Source organism: Impatiens glandulifera, chromosome 5 (genome assembly GCF_907164915.1).
Source record: "Impatiens glandulifera chromosome 5, dImpGla2.1, whole genome shotgun sequence".
NCBI classification, from domain to species: domain Eukaryota; kingdom Viridiplantae; phylum Streptophyta; class Magnoliopsida; order Ericales; family Balsaminaceae; genus Impatiens; species Impatiens glandulifera.
In genome coordinates this window covers 49,987,160-50,001,675 of record NC_061866.1, presented here as the reverse complement: position 1 = coordinate 50,001,675, position 14,516 = coordinate 49,987,160, and the positions used below count along the sequence as shown (strand labels likewise).

General features: G+C 34.5%; 4 protein-coding genes across 4 annotated transcripts; 1 reads left to right on the top strand and 3 right to left on the bottom strand.

Moving 5' to 3' along the window:
* Positions 1–110: 110 nt before the first annotated feature.
* LOC124938026 (mitochondrial outer membrane protein porin of 34 kDa-like) lies at positions 111–2,716 on the bottom strand. The gene is made up of 6 exons (XM_047478385.1): positions 2,578–2,716; positions 2,380–2,447; positions 1,571–1,681; positions 1,105–1,191; positions 808–1,016; positions 111–717 (listed from the first exon to the last, which is right to left on the bottom strand). Exons 1-6 carry the CDS (start codon positions 2,624–2,626, stop codon positions 411–413), a joined length of 831 nt encoding a protein of 276 aa, XP_047334341.1. The 5' UTR covers positions 2,627–2,716; the 3' UTR covers positions 111–410.
* Positions 2,717–5,657: 2,941 nt separating this feature from the next.
* Positions 5,658–7,729, bottom strand: LOC124937481 (probable auxin efflux carrier component 8). The gene is made up of 6 exons (XM_047477747.1): positions 6,868–7,729; positions 6,571–6,748; positions 6,384–6,469; positions 6,121–6,278; positions 5,970–6,046; positions 5,658–5,853 (listed from the first exon to the last, which is right to left on the bottom strand). Exons 1-6 carry the CDS (start codon positions 7,505–7,507, stop codon positions 5,787–5,789), a joined length of 1,206 nt encoding a protein of 401 aa, XP_047333703.1. The 5' UTR covers positions 7,508–7,729; the 3' UTR covers positions 5,658–5,786.
* Positions 7,730–10,430: 2,701 nt separating this feature from the next.
* Positions 10,431–11,991, top strand: LOC124939622 (pectate lyase-like). The gene is made up of 4 exons (XM_047480080.1): positions 10,431–10,522; positions 10,588–11,293; positions 11,360–11,602; positions 11,669–11,991. The coding sequence occupies exons 1-4, from the start codon at positions 10,431–10,433 to the stop codon at positions 11,969–11,971; spliced, it is 1,344 nt and encodes a 447-aa protein (XP_047336036.1). The 3' UTR covers positions 11,972–11,991.
* A 184-nt stretch (positions 11,992–12,175) lies between these two features.
* LOC124938346 (5'-adenylylsulfate reductase-like 5) lies at positions 12,176–13,414 on the bottom strand. The gene is made up of 3 exons (XM_047478767.1): positions 13,201–13,414; positions 12,996–13,120; positions 12,176–12,909 (listed from the first exon to the last, which is right to left on the bottom strand). The coding sequence occupies exons 1-3, from the start codon at positions 13,380–13,382 to the stop codon at positions 12,497–12,499; spliced, it is 720 nt and encodes a 239-aa protein (XP_047334723.1). The 5' UTR covers positions 13,383–13,414; the 3' UTR covers positions 12,176–12,496.
* Between the last annotated feature and the right edge of the window lie 1,102 nt (positions 13,415–14,516).

Here is a 14,516-nt window from a genome sequence, read left to right as displayed (position 1 = left end):
TGCCCATCATTTTCCCATCTTTCATTGTTTTCTTTTTCAACTAATTCACACTTCAAAAGATCAAAAGAAAAAGACAATAATCAAATTCCAGGGAGCTTAACCAACTCATATAAAGTATAAAATAAAATTTCTTGAATGAATAGCAGGCTGTAAACCAACAGCCTTTGGATGTTCTTTCATTCCAAAAAGTCGTCAATAAATAAAAACAATAAACAAATGTCAGGCAGGCCTTCCCGTTTAAATAAAAACACTCGCTCACTCATCATCAGTTTAGAAATGGGATATATGCAGAAACCGGTGCAAAAATCCTCCAAAGATTATTTTTTACAAAACAAACCAAATCTCCATCAGACAATATGGAGTTTACCTCTTATTGCTCCCTAACCTATGCCGATGACTAGCCATTATTATTATGGCTTAAGAACCAAAGCTAATCCGAACTTAGCTTTCTTATCAATTGATTTAGTATCCACTTCTCCAGAAATCGTGAAAAGGGACTTGGGGCGCCATTCATGCTGAATAAGAGCACTCGCCTTTCCAAAGTTGTTAACCTTTCCCTTAACAGTAGTCAATGGATCCAAAGAGTGTTGGGTCCCAATTGTGATTGTGTTTACATTCGTTGAGAAGCTGTGAGCTACCTCAGCACCAACAGCAGAATTCGTCAATGGGCTAACCGTGTGGTAGTAAGATGCATTCAGACTTTCCCCTTTCTCATTCCTAAAGCACAACAACCAAAATAAATATATTGATCTTAAAAGATAAATCTCATCAAAAATGATTACAAGACAAGGAGCGTTTTTTACTCACAAGGTTAGTGAAGCAACGAGGTCATTGTTTGAGAAGTTAAATCCTCCGTTAATTTTAGTAAGGTTTCCTTCCTTGGTATCAAATGAGAGATCAGCTCCCAATGCAAGCCCATTTGCCCCAACAACACCTGAGAAGTTGACAACAGGGTTTGCTGTCAAGCCAATGCTTGAGCTGATCCCAGCATAATCGTGCAAGTATTGAACTTCTAACTGCCGTCAATAAAACACAAAATCACCAAGATAGCTAACAACAACCATTTTCTATCACAAATCTAACAGAAGACTTATTATTACTCACCTTCCCAGATCTTTGATCTGGAACTTTGAAATGAAGGATTGTCTTCAATCTAGGAATAGGTTCATCAAATGTGATGGTTGCGAAAAGCTGTCATATGTTAGTTAAGAAGAAACATTAGATGACAAAAGAATCATTAAGAACACAACATATTTACCCCCAAAACAAGCAAATGTGTGAGGAGATAGGGGAAATGAGAATTAAATGCTAGCTTCCTTTTTTTATTAGGGTTCATTTTTCCTACTGTCATGAACCCTACTTTCAATCAAGGTGTTTTCAGTGGGACACAACATATGATTTAACTATACAAAAACTAAATTGAAATATGGTCAACCTGATGTTACAAAGTTACTTTAAGGTGCTAATAAAAGAATGCAAGGATTAACATTTTCAGGATACCCCTTCCCTATTTGCTAGATTTCTAACAGAAGTACAATCAATTTCACCAATATAAAGGTACATAACTCACATTAGAACTTGTGTCCACTTTGATATCAGTTGTGATATTCTTGTTCTTCAACTGGGTATTGACATCAGCAAGAAACAGCTCCCCCTTCTTTGTTCCAGATGAAGTAATGGCCTAAAATGCATTTGACATGATAAAATTAACCTTACTAGGTTACATACATAAATGTGTACACTACAAAAGTGATGGGATCACCAATGCGTATCCAAAGAAATATAATTAACTATCGGTAGATAATTAAGAACATCTCTACGAGATTATTACTATTATTATTATCAGTAGAAATGCCTAAATTCTATAGTTTGCAGTATTTTATTGCACAGCCACTGATAACACAAATCAAATACACAAGCCAAGGATCCCATACAATCCTAGGCACTACATAACACAGTAAACTTTAATAAAGCATTATTGATGGCTGAACCACAATAACAGCACTTTCCTTCAAGCTAGGTGGCCCTAAACTACAAAGCTTAAATTCAAAATTAAAAGAACAAGTGATACTGAAAACCAGAATCACATCCATAAGATAGTTGAAGATTTCCGCCTATCAGATTTGCAAATCACAATGGCATCGTCATGAACTCATTACTACTTAGTAACAAACAGACAGAAAGTGCCAAAATCACCATGTGGATGAAACGAAAAGAGTAAAAATCTCAATCAACGACAAACCGCTGACCTCAACACCAAGTTTAACACAAAGGAAAACATTCATAGTAACATACAGAGCCTGTGTCTAAATATGTAATCAATGTGAGATCATTGCTTGATCCACGAAATTAATAGATCTAGAAAGAGGAAGAACTCACAACTCCTGTCGGAGAATATGTCGTGATAGTGAACTTGTGGTCGCTCTGGTAATCCTTGTAGAGAAGATCTATAGCAAGAAGACGAAAATCGTTAAGAAGATGAAAATTGAAGGCAACAAACAAAAGGTGTTTGACTTGATGAAATGAAAACATTCACAATTAACGATTTCTCTTGATAGACATAGAAAGGAAGAGTACCTCTGGCTTTCTTTCCGATGTCAGAATAGAGACCAGGTCCTCTCGCCATGATTTTCTTACTCAAGGAAAAACAGAGATCAGAGTTCAGAAATGAAGAAGAAGAGATAGCGTGAGAATAACGAGACAAATGGAGAAGCTTTCTTATTATTGTGTCTGAAAGCCCTAATTAAATCAAGCGTTGTTTCGATTAATTGTGTTTATTTTATTAATTAATTATGAATCAATCAATATTTTGCTTATTTAAAGAAAAATGTCAAAAGTATTAAACTAATTCATTAATCTCAAATAATATATACAAAACAACTCAATTCTTTTTTTTTTATGAAATTTGATGAAACGACACTAATAATTGTCGTGATTGCGTGATTAGCGCATAATATAAATGGTGCAAACAACACTTTCTATTTTTCGGACAAAAATATCTCTGTCGTGTAACGGGACGCAGACTCTAATTCGTCGAGTGTGACGAGCATGCCATTGCAAGACGCGACCGTGCCGTCGCGAGACGTGTCCGTACCGTCGCGAGATGCGTCCGTGTCATCGCGACGTAACGTCGCTTTACGCGTAACGTCGTTTTACGCGACAGAATATTTTTGTCCGAAAAATAATTTTTTATTAGGTGCTAATCATCTTCACAATTAAGACAATTATTATGATTATTTCAACAAATTTCACATTTTTTTTTAGTTTCTTGATCCTAATTTAAAATAAGAAGACTTTATGATTGATTATATTAAACTTAGAAGAAACCTTAGAAAAATGAATTATTATTTGAGACTTTTCAATGATCATATTTGTGTGCAACTATCCTACCTAACCAAATTTTTTACAATGTTTTTAAAACTAAATTTAATAATTTCGATCAAATCAACCCATTAAAATTAATCATTTATTTAAAACTAATATTTAAATAAGATAGGAGCCAATAAGACTTTAAAAGGGGCATAGATATGTTGTATCGTCATTTTAAATGTCTTTTGGTCAATTGATAATCTCAACATATATTTGAATTAAAAATATTGTAGGAGCGTGATGGTAAATATTGTTGTCAAAATTATTGATAATACATGTAATGCAGTTATTATAATTTGCAACATAATTTATATAAATATAAATATTACCTTATTCATCACATTTTTCATGAATTTTGCTAATATACCTTATTAGCTAATCAGTGACCTTGTTCTTATATATTATTCATTAATTGTATTACCAACCTTATTCGTTATATTGTTATATGTTTATATAAATTATAATAAATATTTGTTGATATTGATATTAATATTATTATTATATTTTAATCTATTTTCACAAATTTATTAATAATTTCAACCAATTAAGTTGAAGTTATTTGTTTCAAATTTAGTAAATTAATCCAACTCAACCTCTTATTACCCTTAACTATATATATATATAATTGTGAGGTTGGGCTAACTTTTTAAAATTTAATATATATTAATTTTTTTTAAATGAAAATTAATTATTAAAAAAGAAATAAAAAACTATTAAACTAATTAATTAATCTCAAATACAATATGAAAAAATGTATCAAACAATTTTTTTTTGGGTTTCTTCTATTCCTAAACTCATGAGATAAAATAAGACTGAGAAGGAATAAAAAAATATTATTATAATTAAAAACAAATAATAATAAATTATTATAATAGTTTAAGGGAATAAACTATTAATAAATAAATAAATGGAACAAATTTTATGAAATCAAACAAATTTTAATGCTATTAAATTGTTGGGCTTTGTTACACATATTCTTGATATGGTTTGGTATATTTTTATATTTCCGCGTAACCACCACAGGCCCACCGGCAATACAAAAAGAATCGCGGAAAATGCCGCCGGCGGGGTGACTTGACAGACTGGTCACAGGCAATATTTCAAAAGGAATCGCGGGAAATGCTGTTGACTTGATCGGAGGAAATTCTGATGAGACAACTGTGAATTGTGATCTAGTGTCAACACACAAAAGGAATCGCTGGAAATGATAACGAGTAAGCTATCGGACTTGTGCCGTCACCGGTTTTTCTCTGTTCTGCCGATTTCCTCTTTCTCTATCTTCTACATTTTTCTCTGCGTACTCTTTCTGCAGGAAACACATGCATTTCGAATTCAAGTCTCCTTCAATAATGCAGTATCCGTGTTTGTTATCAGGTATGACTATAATAACCGCGTTTCTATTTCATCCTACATATTTATAGTTGTAAGCTGCTGGTGATATAGGTATCAGTATATGAATTCTGATGGAAAATGCTTACATAGAGAGTTTTCACCATGAATAGGTATAGAAATCCACCATGAATAGGTATAGAAATCGTATTATTGAGAATTTGTTCACTTACATGATAATACAGATCTAAAATGTCAAAAAAGTAATAGTAACGTAACAAAATTCAATTATATCATAATTCTTTTAATTTCAATTCCCTAATCTTAGGGATATATCATATCTAACATTCAAATTCTTCAAATTCAAGTTAATAAATTTTATTATATGTTTGGATTTGCAATATTGTTTTAGATTATAACAGTAGGAGAGCCTTGTCTCTTCTCTTAGATCTCATCCTGCTCTCGAGACATTATCTTTGTCTTGTAATGCTTCGTCTTCGACTCAATGACTCTGTTTCAAATGAAATCTTCTCCGGTTTGCATCATATGTCGAACAGCTTCCAATGTTGTAATCATAGGGATATGTCATATATAATATTCCAACAATAACCATTATGACTATACCATTATTGTTGTGTAGGAAAACCATAAATACATTGTTTATATCATTAGCACTAGTAACATATTAGAAATACCAAATTGTCTAGACTTGTAATCCTATTAAATGTTCCCACATCAGTAAGAGTGGGAGATGTATAATTTCCTGAGATCATTCCAACGCCTCCATATTCATACTTAGTTCAGGAGGTAGTAGATGTGTCCTGTTGTAAAATGGTTGATTCTTCAAACATATATAGCATCAACTAGCACTATCAAATCACTGTTTTCTTTCTGTGAATATTATTGCATCAGCTGTTGGATGTCCATATTCTCTTTTCTAGTAACTTTGACAGGACATGTAACAAAATAATCCTTTTTTCTATACTTGTTAGTAATCCTCAAAATAATATACACTGGCCAGTTGATATGCCCAAGTCAGTGAAAAAAAAAGAAATAGGAATGTGGATAGTATTGAGCAGCCATCAGGTTCACAATGATAGCAAGGAGTAGTAGGCCAATGCTACAGGCAAGGCAATGATCATGCCAAATATTACCCTACATTGATAAGAAGAGAATCAGCCTATTCGACATTTATGGCGATATCCAAAGTTAGTTAACACGTTTAATCATTGCTTTCAAGTAAGTTAAAAAGGAAGTGTGAAGTTAGCTACCCAGTGCTTAAGATGTCCGGGTAGATGTTATACTCTTTGGCAAATACAAAAGGAACAATTCCTTGAGGAAGAGCTGCCTGCATTTTATAAGTCCTCTCATAAGATTTGTATAATGATGGGAGATGATAATAGATTGAGTGTGCAGATTTACTTGTACAATTGCCACTTTGAACACTGTTCCGCGTAAACCAATAGCTGTTGAGGATGCTGCCATTAGGATAGGTCCGGCAACAAATTTCATAACCATGGCTAATATCGCCATTCTTGTCCCACATGCTATTATGCTAGTCTGTGATGCCATAAATAGACCTGTAACCAAGACATGTGGATAAGCTAGTGGATTCTATCCTGGACTATTGATTATAAGGAAATACTGATGTCAAAATCAGAGGGTGATAAGATATCAAACAGAACCTAAGCTGAACATGGCCATTCCAAGTCCTCCATCAGATAATATTGATATTGAATGACTGACAATCAGCGGCAGTTGTATATTCCACCTTTCACAAATTCAATTGCACGAGTTAGTTGGGAAGTGCAAGCTATTTGGATTTTGAAATTCTTATAGGAGAGTGAGACACAAGAAAGGTTGATAATTAACTTGAAATGTATGCTTGCCCAAACAAGACCCCACACGGTTGCATGAGTGTTGAGATTTGTGATGAGCTTCCTCCCTACAGTCAAAAGAATAGGCATGACTTGCACTTTTCCTCGAATTGGGATATTTATTTCTCGTCCCTCCTCTTTAGATGACGCCTCTTGTTGGGACTCCAGCTCCTCTTGGAACAGAATGACGTGATATCAGAGTCATGAAAATTGCCAAAATGTTTGTTGGGCCCACGATAAGGCTTTTTAGTATGCTTCATGTGATTATTTACATAAAAAAAATCATACATACCAGCTGCCTGTGTGAGTGTGGTGGAGTAAGCTTCCTTTGCAATTCCCAGCTCGAACAGGAATAGCAGTATGTTGTACCATATTATGCTTTGTAATACAACTATCTGGGTAACCAAGTCTCCTGCTGTGTTTCCATACATAGCCCTCAGGATTGGAATGCCTAGGATCAAAGTGTTTGGTAATGTCGATAGAGAGATCCCTGTTACAACCCATCTCAAGCTTGCTCTTGATGTGATTCTTGCAATTATTGCTATGGCAAAAAAAGCAAGAGCTTTCTGTAATAAATCAGCGCATACTAGCTTCACATTCATTTCATAGGGATTGGTTGTAGAAATCATATGGAAGGACAGTAATGGAATTGAGAATTTAGCCACAAACTTGTTGATGCCTGAGCTTTGGGCAGGTGTGAAGAGCTTCCACCATTTCAGAGAGACATATCCTAACATCATGGCAATATATAATGGGATTGTAGCTACCACAACATGATAGACATCAGTTAGGGAGATCATGATAGCTAGCGATGATATATAGTTCCGAGGATGGGTCAGATGACAATGGCCTGTATATATATACAAACTCGACTCCTTATATTTCTTCTCTTCTCCTTGATGGATCATGAAAGAAGTGGGAAGGCTTCTCATTTTATCTTAAGCTAATTTTTCCGTAATGTTCTTATCATCCATGACATCTCATGTCAGGATACAAAAGGCATCGTTTTATGTAAATATATATATTCCTTTACGAGATCAAAGTGAAGTACTGATTATCAATTGTTTTATGTAATTAGTTTAAGCCACAATTGCATTATTCGTGAAAAGTTATGTTGTTGTCCTTGTCAGCTTTAATCAAAAGATTGATTCCTGTTTTCTTCATGTGATTATGTCCTCTCCTATTTGCTTCTTTTGCCTTAAGGTATAGGCCATTTTAATTGTTAAATCCCTGTTTAGTTGTAGGTTTTGATTTGATAGATTTAATCCAAGGCAGAAAAAAAAAGAGAATCAAATTCTTCAGATCTGTATTTTTAGTTGATAATAAATAATCTATTTCAAAAACTTTCCTGATTTAGACTGCACTAGTAGTAATTAAATGTATGAGTTACAAAGGTGATTTAGAAATGGATCTTAATTATTATATTTGATTTGTAGTCTTTGATAGGATGTGTAGAGTCTAGAAGGAGGAATAAAGAAGTGAATTGCTTTGGAAGTAAATGATGTATCACTTATTAGGGTAAATAACAGGGATGAAGGAAGGTTTTTTTGCTATATATGGTCAAAAGTATGAGAATAAGTGTTCTGGAGAATTTGCTTTTTGAAATGTGATTTACCCCCAGAGAAGGGTCTACTAGTCTATTGCCTCTTTTTTTCTTTTTTTCTTTTTTTTCTTTTTTTTAAGGAAGTGTCAAACTGAAGTCTCTGATCATGGCCATGCAGATCTAATTCAACAACATTTAAGATGCAAGGAAGGCATACTTTCTATAAAGATTATGTTCAAGAGACTTTCCTTGAAAGATATCCACCAAGCTTAACAGGTTAGTAAGTCCAAATTATTTGGAGAGTTAAACATTCTAACTTTGGCTCTTTTTTTATTTTTTTTTATTTTGCACATGAGTACTAATATATTTATCATTCAAATATTTTTTGAAAGGAAAAGAAATATCATGAATAGATTGTCCTCTGTGTTCAGTGGCTCTTCATTTGTTTCCCTTTATGCCTTATTTATCAGCTCTCATTTGATTCCAACCAAACACCTGATAATCTCTTCTTCCCGGTTATCTACACCCCTAGTTCTCACTCAAATGATAATTGAAAACTTTCTCTAGATCTCAACCATCCAATAGGACCACCCTCCTTGTCATGCATTAAAGATTCTATCGTTTCTTTCCAACCAAAGGCAAAAACTTTTTAGGAAACTACGTCATGATCTATATTTTAATTTATTTGGTATACAAATTATTAAGGTAATGATCCAAATTATTGTATAACTATTTTACTTCATTTGGTATATATATATTTTTTATGGAGGATCATGAACAAATTGTTTTTTAAGGTGATTTTTGACAAACATAACCAATGTAGATTTTTAAACACCATAATTATATTGGGTAGAATTTTTCAGCATCATTATCAACAACATCTTGAAAAAATCTTCCATACTTGTAACGAGAAGGGGGTCCTATAGAATGATGAAGTGTAGTTTTCTCATGATTAAAACAAATGGGATCACTAATTACTTGCCACATTCATCCATTTAGCTTTGAGTTTGATTTCAACATTGATCGCTTCATGAAGAATGGTCATATACTCATATATCTTGTATATATACTGGAATAAGAGAAATCCACACTTTCTCCCAAATGCCATAGCTATTTTGTTTACTTAATTGAGCATAGAATCCTGTGACACTCGAACCATAATTAGAGTTCCTCCATTGAAGTCTTTCCAAAAGACAAAAAAAACTTGAACTTACCGTTTTCCTAACTCTATGGGACCTTCCAAAAATTGGGCTCTAAGAAGATTCTATGCTTCAACACTCTTCGCAATTGAAGCAAGATCAGAAAAAAACTCCCCAAGAACAAGAGTGTTACACCAATGGTATATATTTTATTGCTCTCGTTTGGGTGGCCTCGCGAAGGTTGGCCTTAGGTTGCCTTTTAAATTGTAAATAAAATTTTCTTTTTATCAATGAAACAATTTTTTTATCAAAAAAAAATATATATTTTGTTGTTATATTGTCTTTCATTAATTGTTCAACTTGAATAACAAGAATATATCACATAATCAAGAATAACTTGAATGGTTCATTTTTCCTCTTCTCTGGAAGGTTTTTGACACTGAATTCATGTTTTCCTATTGTTACGTGTTACTCATCGTTTTTTGTAATGATTAGGGTATTGGGGGTCCTGGGCCAACTTGTGGGCACATCGACTAATTCCTAGAGGAGATTAGCATAATATTTCACTGTCGCCACAACCTTCACTTCAATAGAGGTACTGTTTTCAATGGGAATCGTGGTAAGCTTCTTACTTACGTGATACCTGTCATACATGCTTTTAACCCAGACAATGGAAACCAAGTTTGAAAATAAATATCTTGGGAAGGAGAGTTTCACTAGATCCTGGGAAAAAGACTAATTTGGGTAATTATTATTATTATTATGATCAAATCCTAGAATATCAAGAATGTCAAATAAACATCTAGACAAAGTAATATTCACAATCCGCAGAATCTATTCTTTGATGCTAGCTGTCTGTGGTCCCTTTTTAACCAATGGCTCCCCATGTTTGCCTCTAATAAAATTTTCCCTATTTTAAGGCTGTTTGCTAAATTTGTTAATAATCTGATTAACGAAATCAAATAAAGGGCCAGGGCTGGTCATTTCAAAATCAAATTACCTACAAGTTGTGCCCTTGATCATGCCTACAACCAACCTTTAAAAAAAGAACAAAAAAAATCTGTGCAGGTTCCCCTGCCCCACCCACTCTGAGGAAGAAATAAAAAAAGAAAAAAAAAGAGGATGGGTTTATCGGGGCACAAGTTGTTCATAATATTCTTGTTTATATTCGGTATGTCTATTCCTGTCTTAACTGAAGAAAACGGTTGCTCTGATGAAACCATGACGGAAGGTAATGAAGGCTATGATGGACACCATTATCCCATGTGGGTCACAATTCTTCATTCAACTAGCATATCTTTTATCACACAATGTTCAATTGTTATCCTAGAAGGAAAACGCACAAACAAACAATAGGATGTTATCGGAAAAAATTGTGTAAAATAATAATTAATCTTTTGTTTTTCAGGAGGAGCCTGCAAGAAGATTTTGAAATTCCATGCAAAGTGACTAACCAAATCGATAGATGCTGGAAGTGCCAGCCCGATTATGCTCAAAACAGAAAAAGGCTTGCGGATTGCGTAATTGGCTTTGCAAAGGGCACCACAGGCGGAAAACATGGCGAATATTATATGGTAACAGACCCTTCGGACAACAATGTAACTGACCCAATACCTGGAACACTTCGCCATGCAGTGATTCAAAAGGAGCCTTTATGGATAATCTTTAAAGGTAACATGAGGATAACATTGCAACAAGAACTGATCATGACAAGTAACAAAACAATCGACGGTCGAGGAGTGAAAGTGCGCATTTCAGGTGGCGCGGGAATAACGATACAATTCGTAGAGAATATCATACTCCACAATATATTCATTCAAAACATAGTGTCGACTACAGGGGGGATGGTTAGGGACTCTGTTGATCATTTTGGATTTAGAACTCGTGCTGATGGAGACGGGATTTCTATGTTTGGGGCGAGGTTCATTTGGCTTGATCATCTCTCCATGAAGAAATGCACGGATGGAATGATCGATGCCATTGAAGGATGCACGTCTATCACCATCTCGAATTGCCAATTAACTGATCATAATAAGGTGCGTTAATTCTTTTTTCTATCTATCTTACTTACAATTTATCTAACAGTTGAAGAGTTCATGCAGACTATTCTACTTGGAGCTCATGATTCGACAGTGAGCGACGAAGGCTTGAAGGTGACGGTTGTGTACAACCATTTTGGAAAGAAACTGATTCAGAGATTGCCAAGAGTACGTTCAGGTTTTGCCCACGTGGTCAATAACGACTATACTATGTGGAAGATGTATGCCATTGGTGGTAGCAACAACCCAACCATCCTGTCTCAAGGAAACGTTTTCGTTGCTTCTGACAATCCTTTCGCCAAAGAGGTAATCTTTTCAGTTCACACTAAGAACGCTCTCGTAAAAAAATTAACCCTAATTGAACTAGTGCAGGTTGGACACAGGGTTTATGCAACAGTGGAGGAATGGAGTAAGTGGACTTGGTGCTCAGACCGGGACATATATAAGAATGGGGCTATCTTCACCACTTCGGGTGACTGCAATCCTGAAAACATTGCTCGGTTGGCTAGTCTAGACGGGGTTGCTGCTGAGGATGGGAGTTTCACTAAGAAACTGACTCGTTATGCAGGGGTTCTTGACCATTGCAAGTCGGGGATGGATTGTTCAAAGATTAGGCTGATGAAATATCAACTTAAAGGAAATGTTGATGCAAATGCAATAAGTTGGGTCAACTGAATTAAAGAAGAAGAAATTAATAGTTCAGATCCACCTTTGTATGTTTCCAATCACGAGCCTGTCTAGATCCCATACATGGTTTGAGAAATCTGACCAGAATTGTATTTTTCAGATGGGCTCTCTCAATGTATTATTTTGTCGCTAAGCTAAGCGGCCGAGTTATATGGGAAATAAAGGTGAATTTGATTTCAGAATTCAAACAAATTTGTTCTAATAGTGGCGTATTAATATAAATACAAGATTTCTAATCCAAAGAAGAGAAGTCAGGTTGAATACATTGAAGCATATAAGTACCACTCACAAAACACTAATTCAATATACAGAAAAAAAACAATTTTACATCTCCATTTTCATCTTCTCCTTGGGCAAAAGAACAAATGACTGCTTTCTGGAATGTTACAAAGAACGTGAAAAGCAACAAAAACAAAAAAGCCAAAAAAAAAATTGTAGATTAATCCCAGTGAGCCATTGCCCTCAGAAGAGAAGATACCCTTTTCTCGATTGAACCTGAAAAGCCCTAAAAGTTTAGGATTCTTCTGATTTAAACCGTTTTCCCAATGAAACGGATGCCAATGAAGAAGATGCCCAAACATGAGCATTCCTAGCTCCATTCGTCTTGCACAGTTTCAGTTTCCTCCACATTCTCTTCAAATCCATCAAGTCCAAGGCTCGGCCAAGAAGCTGCCTCGACTCCCCAAATATTCTTAGATTTAGGCGTGGTATGGTAGCATACCACATCTCGATTATATTAGATATTTCCTTAAGGAAGAAATACATAACTGCCCTAAACAATAGAAAGATCACTGAAAATACTAGATAAGGCTCTCTATCTAATATTCCCTCCATAGAGTTCCATTTCCATGTCTCATCAACTCCATGATCAATTTCAAAGAGACTTCCTAGATCATTTTCAGCCAAATTCACAACCGGTTCATATCCTGACAAAAGTTCTCTGATTTACAGCCATGAAATGCAAACTTCTTGAAGATTATATAACTTATAAGCAGAGTCAGTTAGTTGATACCTGTAGTTTTCTTATAGAAACGCACAAGGGAAGGAAGATCCTTCTGTTCGTGATGACGCACTTGTGCTGTCCCGTTCAAAATTATTATTGAGGGCAAGCTATGAACTCCGTATCGTGAGAACAAACTATACAGATAAAGCAAAGGTTTATGAAGAAACGGGTTTTTTAATTAATGAGAATCCAACAAGTATTGAGTGAATCTCACCTTGGCATGGCTTCAGATTCTTCAATCGTTATATGCTTCACCTGAGGAAACATGAAACTAAGGGCTGCAAACTTTGGTTTCATATTCCTCGAGAATGGACACCACGAAGCGTGAAACAGAACAACAGAATATGCATTCGTCGGACTGGAGTTCAAATATCTATCGAATGATTCACCATCCATCTATCGAGACATAAGGAATACAAGTGGTTTCATTTCATTGTTCTTGTAAATCTTGTGATTAGATGATTCAAACAAACAAACAAAATAGGAAGACCAATTTGTTTGCCAACAGTTTTATGACATTTATCAATAAGTGTATGCAAATCTCAAACATCCACTATTATTAGGGCACGAAAGGCCATAGAAAATAAGGAAACAAGGACAATTCATTCTTCATAAAATACGCCCTAAATAATGACCGATTGTATTACAGCAACAGAAATTTGACAAGAATATGATGATCTGATGAATGGAATGATAAATATAATTGTGAATAAAACTGAAAACGAATTGAAACTTCATACCTGAATCGGTAAAGATGGAGAAAAAGTATCGGAGGAGCACTGGAGATATAGATCGTGAATAAAAGGTTTGGGGTGTGGGCGGCATGTCGACGAATATAGAGAAGATGACGATGATACATGATGAATCGAAGGTACCGCCATGGAAATCCATAATAATAAGATAAAATATCTCAATGATTCCGCCATTGGAATATGAAATTGAAAGATAATACCTCCTTTTATCGCTTAAAGAAGAGAAAAGTGCGTTCGAATTTGTGTTACGACCTAGTTTCGGATTCTTCCCTATCTCACTCAGTCACTCAATCTGTATGTATCTTTTGATCTTCTTCTTCTTCCTCCCTCTTCTTCTGGTTCTTCTTCTTCCTTCTTCTTCGGTCACTTTTGATCTTCAGCGTGATAATTTCCAGCTTATAATAATATTAATTAGTTACCACCATTATATTTAATTTATTGGTCAAAAATAGTATATTGAAAATGTCAAATATAATCATATCTATCTTCTTTTCAAATAATCAGCCCCTCCATTATCTCTCTCTCTCTCAAATGGATTTCATTTTATACTACTTATTTTTAAATAATTGAGTTAAAATTAAAATATATAGATTTTAAAATATTATCTAATAATGAGTTTTAAAGTTTAATAAATAACTTTGTTCCATTTAGAAATAGACAGGAGAACAACTAAAATAAACTAACAAACAAATATGTCATTCAAAGAATAAATCAAATAAAAAATACCAAATTCTAAAAGAATTATGAAATTTTGTAGATGAAGAAACACATAATGTGA

What these genes read in the sequence shown, in the direction of transcription:
- LOC124938026 (XM_047478385.1), bottom strand. Translation starts at nt 2,626, where the DNA reads ATGGCGAGAGGACCTGGTCTCTATTCTGACATCGGAAAGAAAGCCAGA. An exon ending in CATATTCTCCGACAGGAGTT is followed by an intron (nt 1,682 to 2,379) that starts GTGAGTTCTTCC and finishes AATGCATTTTAG; the next exon opens with GCCATTACTTCATCTGGAAC. An exon ending in AAGTGGACACAAGTTCTAAT is followed by an intron (nt 1,192 to 1,570) that starts GTGAGTTATGTA and finishes AACATATGACAG; the next exon opens with CTTTTCGCAACCATCACATT.
- LOC124937481 (XM_047477747.1), bottom strand. Translation starts at nt 7,507, where the DNA reads ATGAGAAGCCTTCCCACTTCTTTCATGATCCATCAAGGAGAAGAGAAG. An exon ending in CACACTCACACAGGCAGCTG is followed by an intron (nt 6,749 to 6,867) that starts GTATGTATGATT and finishes TTCTGTTCCAAG; the next exon opens with AGGAGCTGGAGTCCCAACAA. An exon ending in TCAAAGTGGCAATTGTACAA is followed by an intron (nt 6,047 to 6,120) that starts GTAAATCTGCAC and finishes TATAAAATGCAG; the next exon opens with GCAGCTCTTCCTCAAGGAAT.
- LOC124939622 (XM_047480080.1), top strand. Translation starts at nt 10,431, where the DNA reads ATGTCTATTCCTGTCTTAACTGAAGAAAACGGTTGCTCTGATGAAACC. An exon ending in GATGGACACCATTATCCCAT is followed by an intron (nt 10,523 to 10,587) that starts GTGGGTCACAAT and finishes TTGTTATCCTAG; the next exon opens with AAGGAAAACGCACAAACAAA. An exon ending in ACAATCCTTTCGCCAAAGAG is followed by an intron (nt 11,603 to 11,668) that starts GTAATCTTTTCA and finishes GAACTAGTGCAG; the next exon opens with GTTGGACACAGGGTTTATGC.
- LOC124938346 (XM_047478767.1), bottom strand. Translation starts at nt 13,382, where the DNA reads ATGGATGGTGAATCATTCGATAGATATTTGAACTCCAGTCCGACGAAT. An exon ending in GAATCTGAAGCCATGCCAAG is followed by an intron (nt 13,121 to 13,200) that starts GTGAGATTCACT and finishes TTATCTGTATAG; the next exon opens with TTTGTTCTCACGATACGGAG. An exon ending in TTTCTATAAGAAAACTACAG is followed by an intron (nt 12,910 to 12,995) that starts GTATCAACTAAC and finishes AACTTTTGTCAG; the next exon opens with GATATGAACCGGTTGTGAAT.